The following is a 15,059-nucleotide window of genomic DNA, read 5'->3' on the forward strand; positions in this document are numbered from 1 at the left end:
TACACAGGGAAAGACTGGAAGTACCGACAAGAGTCTCCATTGGATCCACTCCTTATTTTGTTCTATGATCGAGAGCCGAAAGGTAATAAAGAGAAATGAATTCTTCATGGCATGTATCATGTGTTCTGGTACTATTCTCCACTTCGTTTTCCCAATCAATTATAATAGACTAGGAAAAAAAAATTTGTAATAGACTAGGGGTCAGGCCATAGCTTTCACGGGACACGATGCTCTTACAATCTTTCACCGTTGGACCAAAATGTTACATATGTCAACCTAAATGATGTGAAGATACGGTGCTCGGGAGGAACCAATAGACTCATCCATCAAGAAAGGGTCAGGCTATAATCCCTACCGAACACAATGTCCTTACAATCTTTCATTGTCGGATTAAAATGCAACATATCTCACCCGTTCAACATATCTCAATTTGGACAATCACGATGTTATGCTTTTTTATCCAACTCTGAAAATCTTCTGAATATTGCGAATTTATTTGACCACTACCCTCATATTCACCAAACAGGGCTTTTAGCTGAAGAGTATGTTAGGTTGCAACTTAATTGGTTGGGAGGAAACCAGAGTAAGACTAATCAGAATGAGAGGGAACTGATCGCTAACTGTTCTTTTTTTTTTACTTTTATCACGTCCACTACCATTAAGGATAATATCAATTGAAATGTCATGCCCAAAAATCAATTTTGACAACGTCGCATAAAGTGTATACCTATCTTCACGTTGTTATTCTTATTTACTTCTAACTTCGCAAAGTCCAAAATATATGCGTAATTGTTATTGCTAGACAATAATGTTTCACCTAAATCAGCATAATTTAGCAATTTAGGTGCGACTAGAAGTGATCGGTTTCAAGGTGTGTCGGTTTCCACCGTGGAACTTAGAACCGGACCGGACGGGATCGATTCCCAGTTTGTGGAACCGAAAACCGGTCTAGCTAGTTTTGGAACCAGATTTACTAGTCCGGGCCGGTTCCATAGGGAACCAACCCTACCCAGTCCATTTCCCGATTCCAGGGTCAGTCCTAAAACTTGTGATTCCTTTTTCTTTTTCTTTTTTTTTGATAAGTGGGGGTTCCCAACATTAAAGAAAAATAAGAACATTATTTTCACTTTATTCTTTAAATGAATATTTACATGATCGGGAGTGCGGCGCTAATTAATGATCGGCTAGTCCTCCACTGAATTTTGTAGTCCTTACTTTATTACATGGCATCGTATCAATATGTGTTAAGTAATAAAAGAATGTATGTACATGGACAGACAAAGTTATGGAGGAATGCATAGGGTTTGCTTCTATATATATGGAAGTCATTACTCTATTTTAGCGAAGGTTGAAACATAATTTACTAATTTAGGGATTGCTTCATAATAAAAAGAAAATATGGGTTGGTCCAGTCCGGCCGATCCAAATCCTTATGTAGAAATTGGGAACCGAATCAATTATGGAACTGGAAACCAAACTAGTACCCTTAAGAACCACTCATAACCGGCTAGTTTTGTTGAGGTTGATGTCTTGTATTCTGTTATCCAAGAGATTATGAGGCGGTTTCGAAAGGCCCCCTGACGACTGGACAGCACGGGAGTCCTGCTCCTCGGTGAGCGGGCAGGGGTCCGGGGGGGGAGCCGCCCCGGCAGGGGTTGCGGGGGCAGCGCCCCTGGGTCGCCAGAGGCGTTTTATGTTTAGTCATAGAAGGATTTATATGGGAAAATTAAAAATTTTAGGCTATGTTGGCAACTTTGTAATTTGTGCCATGTAGGATTTCACTATATATATTTAGGACGAAACATGTCTCTAAATATAGAGAGCAGGGTGTGAGAAAGAGTGGTTGTACACTTTTCTACGTTATTAGTGAAACGGATCTCATCTCCCCGTGGACGTAGGTAGGCGGAACATCTCCCCTGCTGAACCATGTAAATTCTTGTATTGTGCGAATTTTCATTACTTTCTTGCATCGTTGATATGATCGAATTTAGATATTCGACAAGTTTGGTTCAATCCGATTCGGGAATCAAATCAGACCGGACTGATGCACACCCCTAGGTGTGACCATAAGACAATGATCAACAAATCACGGCATTACTTCCCCTTCGATTGATTACTCCGATGGCAATTTTTTTTTGTTTTTTGTCATACAAGATCTGAATTTGAATAACGACTCTTGTGCTTTCGCTTGCTGCTACTCTTCGGCGCACGTACCCGTGGGCTTTAGTAATTATTAGGCCCGCACTGGCATTGTGAATCTCAACACGCCCCAATGGGGCCGACAATCAATTGCCAATGGCGTTTTCATAGCTTAGTTGATAATGGGTCGAATACACAATTGAACGCAATGTGTTGTCTCGAAACTATGCATTGTATGTACATTGATAGTACGGGTATGTTTGTTTCAAGAAAAACTCCATGACAAAGGAAAATGCTTTCCGAGAAATTATTTAGAAAAATGTACTTCCCTTTTTAGGTTAGAGAATTCATTTTCTTAAGTTTAACTATGCACATTTTCTTTAACTGTATATGTTTTTTCGTTGACTAATAATTTTCTGCAAACCAAACACTTGAAAGTCCAGAAAACTAATTCATGGAAATTTTTTTCACTCAAATAAGCACACCCTACGTATCAGAGTGCAATCTATTCATATTCCATGGGTAGCTAGCTGCCTTGAGATTCTTCCTATTAATGTGAAATAATCCCAATCCAATCTAATAGAGCGAATTCAAAGGCAACTTTAAAGCTCAAACTGTTATCCAAAAAATTTCACAAGACACTCCTGCCCGATATAAGAAGAATAATGACATATATTATAGACTATATGGACAAAATAGAAACATCAAATGCTATCATGTTATCCCAGTCTTTTGTTCAATCCTGTATTTAGATTAAATCTTGGTCACTTAACAAAAAAATAATTTTACATTCTAAAATAATTCAAAATCACGCTATTCTTTTCTTATTGCTGTACATTTTTTTTGTATGCACATTCCGTTCTTTTTATTTTTCGATCCCTTAAAATGGTGTCTAATGTTAGCAAAATATAAGTCACTTGTAGGAGAATGTTCAATTTAAGGCTGTAGATTAAGCCGTGCACCACCGTCCACTCACCCTTGGCGCAACACAATGTGAGTGAAAAGCTCAAAACCGACGATACACCCGAGCTAAAGCCCATCCTTCACGAGTGACCAAGATCTTTTGAAATCGATGATAGACTCGGGAAGCAAACCTATATTACTTTCGTCATGAAAGACAAGTCTTAAACAACTCAGGCCAACCATACGGTGGTTGTGTGAGCCTTTTCATGAGAAAAAGAAAGGAAGATAACGAGAAAATCAGATCCTCCAGGATCCGGAGCTCAAAAGGTGTTTTGGGTTTTGGCAAGTGAGGACTTAGGATTAGGAAGCCTAGGGTGTGAAGCCGCCAAATCTTTGCTATCTCCAGTTTAGCTGCTTGTTGAAGCTGTCTATGGCTCTACCCAATTCCTCCTCCTTATCACAATACTCATTCAGGATTCGATCAAAAAACAACAAGGCGGTGCCAATTCTAGGACAATATGGGGTTGTTGTCAAAGCCTAGGAAATGGACCTGAGACTAGTAGATTCTGTGTGAATCTTCCAGCTATGAATATGTGAGATTGTTTGTCCCTCTAGGATGACTCTTTATAGGTTGACTTCAATGTTTAATTGGGATTTTGAGGCCGCATATCATAGGTGCCTCTTTCAAGTTACTTTGCCTCCCTCTACTTGAGGGGCTACCAAAAACCTAATTCATTTGAGGTTACAATTTGAATGAACATTAATCGAGTAAATCGGCAGTCCTGAAGAAGACTTTCATGTTCTCCTGTTTGGTTAGCGGCACATGTACGATTTAGTGGAGGCACCAATGGAGTGAGACCTCTAGATGTGGCCTCAGGATGGACTCCTACTTGTTCAGGATGGGTGCTTTTGTAGTCCGGCTGTGTTTGGTTGGACTTTGTAAGTAGGTTTTTAGGCTATGAAGTTCTTGGACATATGCAAGTGGTGTTTGATCATTTTTTTCGGAGAGCTTTGGGATTATGTCACTGCATTTTCAAAATCCTCCAAAGATCGTTAGCCCAATGCAGCTCCTAGTCAACATTGGGCATTGAGCATTTCTAGAATGCTAATTCATTTTTTTTCTTTCCAACTTTGCCATTGCTAAACTTTTGAAATTCCATGTTTACCCTCACCATTTTTACCTCACACGACATCGTTGGCAAGCCCAAATCTGATCATTGGTGAGCTAGATCTGTTGCATAGATCTAGCGCCAACGAGCCTCGCTTGAGGCTGCGTGACCCCAAGCAATCCTCGTTGAAGTCATGCGAGGCGGCCCTTGCCAAGGTCACACAACCACAGCTTTGGGGTTGTTGGGGCGAGTGCCACCAGTGCCAGATCTAGCTCAATGGTGGCATGAGCTGTCGGCTTGAGCCCTTCGTTGACATTTGGCAAACTTATGAGTGTCTCAAAGCTAAAGAATGATAGCGCAAGTTGGCTCAAAACAAACTCTCAAGAGCAAGAGTTTGGCCAAATTATTTGGCCACATCGGATAATTGGTGCAGTTAATATATCCTAATTAACCCATAACTCATTAGCTTAAGTTTTTGAGTAAATGTAGATCCAACTAGATATGTTGATGGATTCGGACTTGGGCTTTCTCTTGGCAATTTTCCAAGACCTAGGTATTGAGCTTCTACTGTGCTTACCCAACAAATGGTATCATAGTCTATTATCAGTATGGCGTGTGTGCGTTCACATATTAATTTGACATTGATTCCACTGCCGGTATATTAGATTTGCTTTTGTATTCGGGTCAGCAATAACTTGTGTCACAATTTGTAACTCACAATGCGACAATAACTGCAACATTCTTCTTAAACACCAGCTACACCATATCACCCTCTGCCTTTCTTCTATTTATCAACTTCCAAGCCATGATACCACTAGCAAATTGCTATGTCTAAGCTTCCCAAGCTTCCCAAGAGATAACTGCCCCGTCTCATCAGTATGGATACAAAATTTAGTCACCAAGGTTCATCATAACTTCTGTTCCAAGAAACAAAAAGGATTCATCATCTTGGAGTTCATTCTGTAAGATACCACAGTGCCAGGGGACCAATGAGATGTCCCCCTGAAGCCCCAACAGAAAATAAGGAAAATGAAACCAAAACAAGCATGCCGACGGAGGCCAAAGGAAGTCACTAATTATATGGCCTTTGAAGCCAAATAAGAAATTATCTGTAAAACTATGCTTTCACATGGAGACACACTCATGTTTGTTGCCAGAAATTCAAATATGAAGAAAGTAAAAGAAAAGAAGGAAAAGAATAAAAGAAAATGTTCGACATGATTAGAACCAAGTTCTTCCAGAGTGAGTGCACCATGAAGTAGTTCGACTGGCCAGTACACAGTGAAGGACCGGTTTGTTAATTTTTCTGAGGAAACTGAATTTGGATCAATCATCCTGTCATAACCAAGTGGCTTCCTCCACTCGGTAATGCAAGCTTAGTTCGTCATTTCACTTGGACAAAAGTATATCATCTAACAGCGATACTTGACTGACATGCTAATGGGGTACCAAAGAACTAATCAAGTGTTCTCATTTCCAGACATTCATCCTATGTCCATAATACAACAACACTAAATATGCTTGTAATATAATTGCTACATAACATAGTTCCTGTAATACAGGTAGGCAAACAACTTGACCCTGACCCTATACAATGTGACAACCCAAGAATGCATCATCTTCGAGGCCAATTTCAGTGATCTGGCTCACAAAGCATTAGAACTAGGCAATGGGGAAACAGAGAAGATGCCCAGAAAACTCAAAATGGCACACAGTAAATTATACCAATAGCAAGGTTTTCCTTGACTAGTGAAAAGAAAAAGGGTTTTCCTCATCTCCAAAAGGTACGAGTTAACAGAAAGCTTATTTGCAGTACTATTGGAAAACAAGTTCAAATGGGACATCTTCTAACGTTCTCATAGATTTTCAAATACTAGCTCGATAAATCAGCAGATCAACGTTTTCCAGGCAATAATTAGAAGTTGTTTGTCTTGAGTTGACATTTAAGGACACATGAAACAACCAAAATATTTGGTAGAGATACTAAAGAAGATTGACCCAGAAGTATTGGCTGTGTCAATGGCTATATCGTTCTACAACTACATGTCTACCTAAGGCAAATCGACAATTTCATGGGTACGCTTTCAAGGTCACAAGTAATGGACACTGAAGCTTCTTCTACCACAATATTATAGCAACTTAAGCTTGTTCAAGAAGACAATACAGTTAGGCAGCCCACATGTAGAAACAAGGACCTAAAGTTGCACCATGATCAGAAACCTGACCCGATATTTCCACTTGAGTTCCACCCTCTCAAGTCATCGAGCTTCAGGACTGATCAAAAGTTTGCATGAACTCTGAAATTAGCAGGAATTCCGTACATTGATTGCTTTTATTTCTCCATTCATTTGTGTGATTTCCTGAATACATGTCCTGGGTTCATGAAAATGCCTTCCAAACACATAAATAGTTCTCTCGAGTTGTGAACTCCACAAATATGACATTGGTCCTTTCTCAAATTTAGCTAATGCTGATTTCCAAAGATCACTGGTTCTCTCATGTCTTCCGAGATTTTTCTAAGCTTCTTGCTTGATCTGCATATTGGCTGCCACAATGTATCTAATTGCTAAGACAGACTGAATCATTGTCTCTTGCTTGTTTGGAAGTCCTCAAGTACTTCCATGTATCATATACTGTACCTGTATCCTTCTTTCAACTCGACTAGTCCCCACAGACATATGCAAACCACCACATCCACATGCATCGGAAAAAAAGATGCATTGGGCACTGAAAACTCACTAATCCACATCCAAACCTGCTGGAGGCAGCCGTGGAAAGATACTAGCCATTTTAACATCACTAGACTCATGTACCTCCTCCTAGGCAAAAAGGCTGCTCCTCTTTGCCATGGCACAAACAACACCGGACTCAATAGCCTTTTCTTGAGCAACAGGGAGCTCAAAGTGCTCTCTCTCTCTCTCTCTCTCTCTCTCTCTCTCTCTCTCTCTCTCTCTCTCTCTCTCGCTACTTAAGGAATCTCATCTTATTATCTTTCCTCCAGCTGATTACACAATGAGATCCTCTTCTATGTCCCCATTTCTCTCTCTCTCTCTCTCTCTCTCTCTCTCTCTCTCGCTACTTAAGGAATCTCATCTTATTATCTTTCCTCCAGCTGAGATCCTCTTCTATGTCCCCATTTCTCTCTCCATTTTTTGGTGTCCAGTACCCTAATGGGATCTAGTAGGCTATTCCAGCAGCAAGAACAGCAGTTGCAGCAATTACTGAATGCTGATAGGAGGAGCTTCTATTCCCACCACTACAAAGCCTAGTTTCATGGCTTTCTGGCGCTAGATCAATGAATTCGCATGTATGTTTGACTTGGAGCATTTAAACTTTTTTTCTTAAAGAAGACTTGATGAATTGGATCTCCATGGGAAAGATATCCACAAAATGAGCATCTAGATATTGACAAAAGACTCCTCAATACTACTTCGGTCTTCCCTAGCACCAGCTTCAGAATCAATGATATAAGAAACCATTAGAATACATGTGGCCATGCACCTAGTGTGTAGGGGAATCAAGGAAATTTGTGATAGATAAGGTCATACTATATCAAGGCGACATAAAAATTTGTCAATTGTCAAGCTAACGAACATCGAAATATTGTAAACACCTGGCAGTAAAAGCTGAATCTCCTATAGATTTGATTTATGTACAATGCGATCACTAAGCCATGCAAATGCTTGGTTGTCGCCAATTTTATGAACTCTGTTACTTCAGGTTTTAATCATTTAGAGATGCTGTATACTTTGATAGCATGTTCTTGACTCTCTAGTAACAACTTGTAGACCCTTCATCACCCAATTTGTAAGAGGATAAGGATGTCAGCCGTCAAAATGACAAATTTGAACTCCATACATGATATGTTTTGGGATAAATAGTATAACTTAGCATTCTTATGGAGGATGACATTGGTGGTTCTGACTCCGAAGGCACAGAGAAGTTTAGCATCGAGCCTCCAACAACTCAAATCCCACTGTGGCTTGATTTTTATTGCAAGCAAGTTAATAACCACAACAAGAAGCACTTTAAGATGCACGCATATTTTGACATTGAAACTGAAAAAGGCACACGTTACAGTGGCAAAACTCCTACAACTATTCCTACAAGAACTCAAATAAAAAAAACCCATTCCATCATTCACCAAATCTCAATGTCGAAAGCTCTTAAAAGGGGAGACTGCATCTCATTATCTCCAGCAAAGAATCAGCATCATTGATACTAGTAATGTACATGATAAACAGGATCATGTTAACAAGTGCTTAAGGAACCTTTATCAAGCATCATATTTGATAAAGAAGGGTTCGATTTCCGAAGCACCCCTTCTTCTTCGTATCACGGGTCGAGTCACTATTGGGATCACATATACACATTAACAGCACCACATTGCAGCCACACGATAAGCACGCCAAAAGGCAATAACAGTTACACAGAAACGGAGTAAAAATTTAATTACCACCACCATCCCACCGAGATCAGACCCACCATGCAGCCAGTCGAGCCCTTCAAGTTTTGATGTCCCTAATGTTTCTCGCGCACCAGGTTATGACCTCGCAGCCTCTGTTGTAGTGGTTCGCCGTCCCGGAGTGGCAGTTGTAGTACGACGCCCCGGCCGTCGTGCAGGGGACCATGTCCCGCCTCAGCGTCGCGTAGCTGATGTACTTCCTCTGCTGCATCAGCAACACCCTCCGGCTGGTCTCCGACTCCATCTCCATCGCCTCCGCCTCCGACAAGCAGTCCCCGATGCTCCGCGAGCACGCCCGCGACGGCGCCGCGTCGATCTCGCCGCCGCTCCTCGGGGCGCGACCGCGCAGGACCGGGGCGGCATTGCAAATGGCGAGGTGGGTGTGGAGGAAGCAGGAGAGGAGGAGGGCCAGGGACAAGGCGGGGGTCCTCGGGCAGTGGTTGAGGTTGATCCGAAGCATCCTGGGTATGGTCTTTTTTTCTCTTTGCAGGTTTTCTTGGGTTTCTTGTCTTGAGGTTTTGTGCGGTGTTCCTGTGAAGGGGCAGAGAGAGACAGACAGGGCGAGACAGAGACAGGTGCTTCCTTTTGCCAAATCGGTAGTTGGGAAGGATCATCAATGCAAAGTTGCGAGACAGTGCGATCTCCACTTTTTGGCTTACGGATAATTTTTGGCGCTACTGTTTACCGGCCAACAGCTTGAAGAGCGAAGATCTTTATAATATAAAGGGATATATACACTAGAAGTCCTAAAACTTATCACAAAAGTGTAATTGGGTCCTAAAATTTTCAAAAAGTACAAACAAGTCCTAAAACTTGTCACGAAAATGCACTTGAATCCTAAAACTTTCAAAAAGTGCAAATAAGTCCTAAAACTTGTCACGAAAGTACAAACAAGTCCTAAAACTTGTCATAAAAGTGCAAACAAGTCCTAAAATTTTCAAAAAGTACAATCAATGAAATGACTTGATTGAACCAATTTGATAAGTTTTAGGACTTGTTTGCACTTTTGTGACAAGTTTTAGGACTTGTTTGCACTTTTTTAAAGTTTTAGGACTCAAGTGCACTTTCGTAACAAGTTTTAGGACTTGTTTACACTTTTTGAAAGTTTTAGGACTCAATTGCACTTTTGTAACAAGTTTTAGGATTTTGAATGCACTTATCCCTGATATAAAGAAGCTGAAAAACAAAAGAAACAAGAACTCCCCACTTTTTATGTGGTCCCCAACCTATATCATGGATAAGCGTGGTGCGCAATCATTATTTGAATTCGAATGTTATTTTAAAATGCCCTGAATAGATCGGATCTTCAATGTTCTTGATGCACTCACGTGACTCTTTTTAATTTTCTCGTGAGAATAAAATAGGGCTGGAACGAAAAATGAAATAGTTGTTCCGTGGTTTGTTTTCGCAAAAATGGAATGGTTATTCCGAGACTATAAGTCTTTGTTTTGGCTTGCCGAAATTATCAAATGTGACCTTTCGTGAGATATGATCAAAGCATAATTACTTTCATTATCGAATTGGCTCGCCCTTTTTCAATCCCATTTTTTTTATTACATATACCCCTACCATCTTGAGTTGATTATACTATTCCTTACAAGTCCCATTTTAGCATGCTTTTGGAACTTTTGAAACTTAGAACCTATTCATTGGAGCGGGTTTTTCATTTTTTGAACCTTGGAACTCACTTTGCACACCTTGAAACTTAGAACCTACCATGTCACATGTTACAAGGTTGGTTTCAAGGTCTACTCAGGTTCTACCTGTACTGTTAATTGAATAATTACAGTTAATCATCATCTTTAATAACCATCATTTGTTACTACAATTCACTGATCACAACTTATATTTAGATATACAAAGAATATGAAATATTAACAAAATAAAAGTTCCGTTATAAAATAAAGATCTTTATAATATAAAGAAGCTGAAAAACAAAAGAAACAAGAACTCCCCACTTTTTATATGGTCCCCAACCTATCATGGATAAGCATGGTGCGCAATCATTATTTGAATTCAAATCTTATTTTAAAATGCCCTAAATAGATCAGATTTTCAATATTCTTGATGCACTCACGTGACTTTTTTAATTTCTCGTGAGAATAAAATAGAGCTGGAATAAAAATGAAATAGTTGCTCCGTGATTTTTTTTCACAAAAATGGAATAGTTATTCCGAGACTAAGGGCGCATTTGGCAAGTTGCTAAATAGTAACTTTTTCTGTTCTTTTGTTTCCAGAATCAGTTTTGGAACATAAATCCATTTGGTAAATTTTTTGTTCCTGGGCACAAATTTATAAGAAATTTGTTCCCAGAATCAGTTTTGGAAAATCAATAAGCAAAAAAAAGTAGCTTCTTGATTCTAGAACAAAAATCAGAAATGGAAAAGAAATTTTTTTGTTTCTTCTTCTTCTTGGTTTTCTTCTTTCTTCTTGGTTTCTTCTTCTTCTTCATTCTGGCCTGCCAGGACGTGTGCCATAGGCCGGGCTAGCGGCGACGGCGTGACCCTCGCCACCTAGGTGGTGGGGCTAGCCCTCGTCGCTGCCTAATCCGAGGTGGCTCGCGGCCAAGGCACGCCCTCCATCCAGAGGCAAGGTCGCCGTCGGCGAGGCAATCCGGCTTCACCAGTAGCAAGGGCCGCGACGCCGCTCGGCCTTGGCTCGTGGCCAATCGCCGATCACCGCTGCGGATCGGCCATGGCCAAGAAAGGGGAAGGGGAGAAAAAAAAAAAAAAAAAAAAAAAAGGAAAGAAATATTAAAAAAAATTAAAATATTATTAATAAAAAGAAAATTTGTGCAGTTACCAAATGCATTTCTGTTCTTTTTCTATTCCAAGAATAGAAATTTTGGACAGTTATCAAACGCCTTCAAATGCTTAGAAATTGTTCCCGAGCACGAAATAAAAAAGAATCATTTTTTAGCAGAATCAGCTTTCGGGAATAGAATGGTTGCCAAACGCACCCTAAGTCTTTGTTTTGGCTTGCCGAAATGATCAAATATGACCTTTCGTGATATATGATTAAAGCATAATTATTTTCATTATCAAATTGGCTCGCCCATTTTCAATCCCATTTTTGTCATGGCATACACCCTCACCATCTTGAGTTGGCTATATTATTTTTTACAAGTCCCATTTTAGCATGCTTTTGGAACTTCTGAAACCTAGAACCTCCTTGTTGGAGCAGATTTTTCATATTTTGAAACTTGGAACCCATCCCGCACACCTTGAAACCTAAAACCTACCATGTCATAGGTTACAGGGTCGGTTTCAGGGTCTACCCAGATTCTACTTGTATTATTAATTTAACAATTGTAGTGAATCATCATTTTTAATGACCATCGCTTGCTGTTACAATTCACTGACCACAACTTATATTTAAACACGTGATGAATATGAAACATTAACAAAATAAAAGTTCCGTCATAAAATGAAAGTTCAGACTAGTGGTTCCATTTATACACTCATCATCGGACGCCATAAGATACTGCATGATCGCGCAAAAATATACACTAAGAAAAACACAGAAACTTGTTTTAAGTTCCAGGTTCCAAGTTACCTACTCGTCGAAATAGGTTTATCAATTTTTGGAACCTAAAACCTATCATGCATATCCTTGAACCTGGAACCGATAGGTTTTCACCAATTCAATTATCAGGTTCCAAGTTTTACCCTATAACCATGCTCACCCCTAATTTTACCCATAAAACGAAGACCATGGTCAAGTATGGGTCCCACTCCTGATATGAGCTTACTTTTTACCTTTTTTTTGTTTAATTTCTCTTTTTTTTCCTTTTCCCATTTGGAAGGAAACTAGTGTAAATTTAATTGGCATGTAGCCAATTAGTTATTGTGTTGATGAGTTGCCTATTTCTTACCTTTTATTTCGCCGTAGGAAATCATTATTCTAAAAATAACCTAAGCACGAGTGAGGGTGAAAAGAATCATCTACTAATTTTAATGAATGCTTTTGGTTTAACTATCAATATGCGTCATTTAATCCGTATATTTTAAGTGCTCATCTTTTATTTAAATTTCGAATTTTAATTTATGAGAAGTTTTAGTTGTCAAAAGTATTGTAAAGCCTTTAAAATGAACTATAACCGTAAACTTGTGCTCTAGACTTTCTAAAGTGCTAATAAACTCAAAATGGACACAAATATAAGTAAATTAGATTATTTGGAAAGTCTAAAAACCACAACATCAAACATTTGACTAATAGGAGCCGAACTTTCCAAAATGGGAAGTTCTTCCCTCTTGAATGAGCTATAGCTCTCAACTTGTGCTCTTAGCTTTCCGAAGTACTGATAAAATCAAATAAACACAATTATAAGTAAAGTAGATAATTTAGAAACTCCAACAACCATAAGATCAAGCATTTGACTTAAAAGGAGCCAAACTTTTTTAGAAGGGAAAAAGCCACCAAAAACCCCAAATTTTACCATTTGTGACACATTTACCCTGAACTTTTTTTTGTGACACCAAAAACCCCAAACTATGCTATTTGTGACACATTTACCCCAATGTACTTTAGTCCATGGGCATTTTCGTCTTTTTTGCTTTTTCTTTTTTTTTTTTTCCTTTTCGGCGAGGGCCGCCCTTGCCGGCGTCGAGCGAGGGTGGCCATCGCCGGCGTCGGGCGAGGGTCGCCTCGCCTGGGCGAGGGTCGCCTCGCCTGGGCGAGCGAGGGCGGCCCTCGCCCTACTCAGCGAGGGCGACCCTCGTCGGCGTCGGGCGAGGGTCACCCTCGCCGGAGTCGGGCGAGGGCCGCCTCGCTCGCCTGTGCGAGGCGACCTCGACGCCGCGAGGGTCGCCGCTCGGGTGAGCGAGGGTGGCCCTCGCGGATTTGGCGAGGGCGGCCCTCGCCCGACGCCGGCGAGGGTGGCCCTCGCCCTCGCCCGACGCCGGCAAGGGCCCCCTCGTCGGAAAGGAAAAAAATGGGAAAAAAAAAGAAAAAGCAAAAAAGACGAAAATGCCCATAGACTAAAGTACATTAAAAAAAAAGTTCTTCTTTATTTAAATTTAGAATTTTAATTTGTGAGAAGTTTTAGTTGTAAAAAGTATTGTAAAGAAATTTAAGTAGTTAAAAATACTCGAATTATAACGTAATGACACGTACTAAAGTTATAGCTAAACCAAAAACATTTATCTAGTGCTTAGAGTAGTTTTAGAATAATGGTTTCCTAATACAATATAAAAGATAAGAAGTACACAACTCATCAACACAATAAATGGTTGGCTATCTGCCAAAGAAACTATCTTGTTTTTTTTTTTTTTTTGGAAAAGATGAACACCATTTTTGTCCCAAATAGAGAAAAGACGAAAAGACAAAAGAAGAAGAAAAACCAAACAAAAAGAAGGAAAAAAAGAGTAATTAAATCAAGAATGGGTCCCATATTTGATCTTAGTATTTGCGTGGAAACATAGTCAATTCAAGGTGGTCGGGCGTGTACATAGTCAAAAATGGGGTGGAAAATGCCGGAGCTTTTATTAATAGTATTCGTATTTATTTTTTTAGTGTAGAATCATTATTCTATTAGAATTGAATATGATTATTTTTTAACTATATTGTGTAAACTAGCAAGCTAAAAAACATAATACTTGTTATTGTATTATTAATTTTCATCATGTTGAGCATATAAAACGAAAATAACTTTGAATTATTGTTTTCACCTTTAACAAAAGCATTTTCGAGACAGTTTCCGTTTTCACAGAAATGAAAGCATAAATTTTGAAAAACTTTTAGCAACCAAATAAGACCTCCGCTTTTGAGGACGACTTGTTTTTGTTGATGAAACTTAGTTAAGTGCAAATGAGAAATCTAATGATTCGCTAATTTATCTTTATTAATAATACATAAATCGAAATAACACTATGCAGATACAACCATTACATTGCACTATTTTTTAAAGTACGGTGAAAAAGCACCGTAATTGTGATGAAATATGATTTTCTGTTTTGTCTTTCGAGCCCTATATGTCATTATCCACCGGTATAAACAAGAATTCTGTTAACAAATGTCTTAGGGTACTTGTTATCAAGCAATTATGGAAGGTTTACACGTTTTGTTAAACATTTCTTATCGTATTATATGTAATCATTATCTCGAAAATTGAATGTGCTTCGCTAGTGACTTGGGGCACCGGTTAATAAGATACTAAATAACTTCTTGTTAGTTTTGGGAGCATATTGGATTTCAAAAGTAGTGCTAACGGAGATGGGGGATCGAAACTCAGCCAAAAAAACACACGTGTTTGCCTTCGGTGGCCACCGACTGCACAAACATTGCAATGTCTTCTACCATTTGCTAAAAGCAGTACAAGAAAATGCTTTGAAAGACTTCCTTTTTTAGTCCACTTCAATGCTGAATTTGTCCCAAATCCAAAGTCACTTTCTTGCCCAGTTCTTTTCCTCCCTAGACTGACTAGTGACTCCAACCACCTGTCA

The 15,059-nt window shown here is 39.5% G+C and overlaps 1 protein-coding gene across 1 annotated transcript; it reads right to left on the minus strand.

Moving 5' to 3' along the window:
• Positions 1–8,340: 8,340 nt before the first annotated feature.
• Positions 8,341–9,201, minus strand: LOC115686318 (protein RALF-like 24). The gene has a single exon (XM_030611573.2). The coding sequence runs from the start codon at positions 9,074–9,076 to the stop codon at positions 8,657–8,659; it is 420 nt and encodes a 139-aa protein (XP_030467433.2). The 5' UTR covers positions 9,077–9,201; the 3' UTR covers positions 8,341–8,656.
• Between the last annotated feature and the right edge of the window lie 5,858 nt (positions 9,202–15,059).

The sequence above is a fragment of the Syzygium oleosum genome, unplaced genomic scaffold, assembly GCF_021117445.2.
Source record: "Syzygium oleosum isolate NSW1041296 unplaced genomic scaffold, Sole_v2.1 Sole_v2.01, whole genome shotgun sequence".
NCBI lineage: Eukaryota > Viridiplantae > Streptophyta > Magnoliopsida > Myrtales > Myrtaceae > Syzygium > Syzygium oleosum.

Bases quoted from the DNA above. Each gene is read 5' to 3' on its own strand.
- LOC115686318 (XM_030611573.2), bottom strand. From the start codon at position 9,076: ATGCTTCGGATCAACCTCAACCACTGCCCGAGGACCCCCGCCTTGTCC.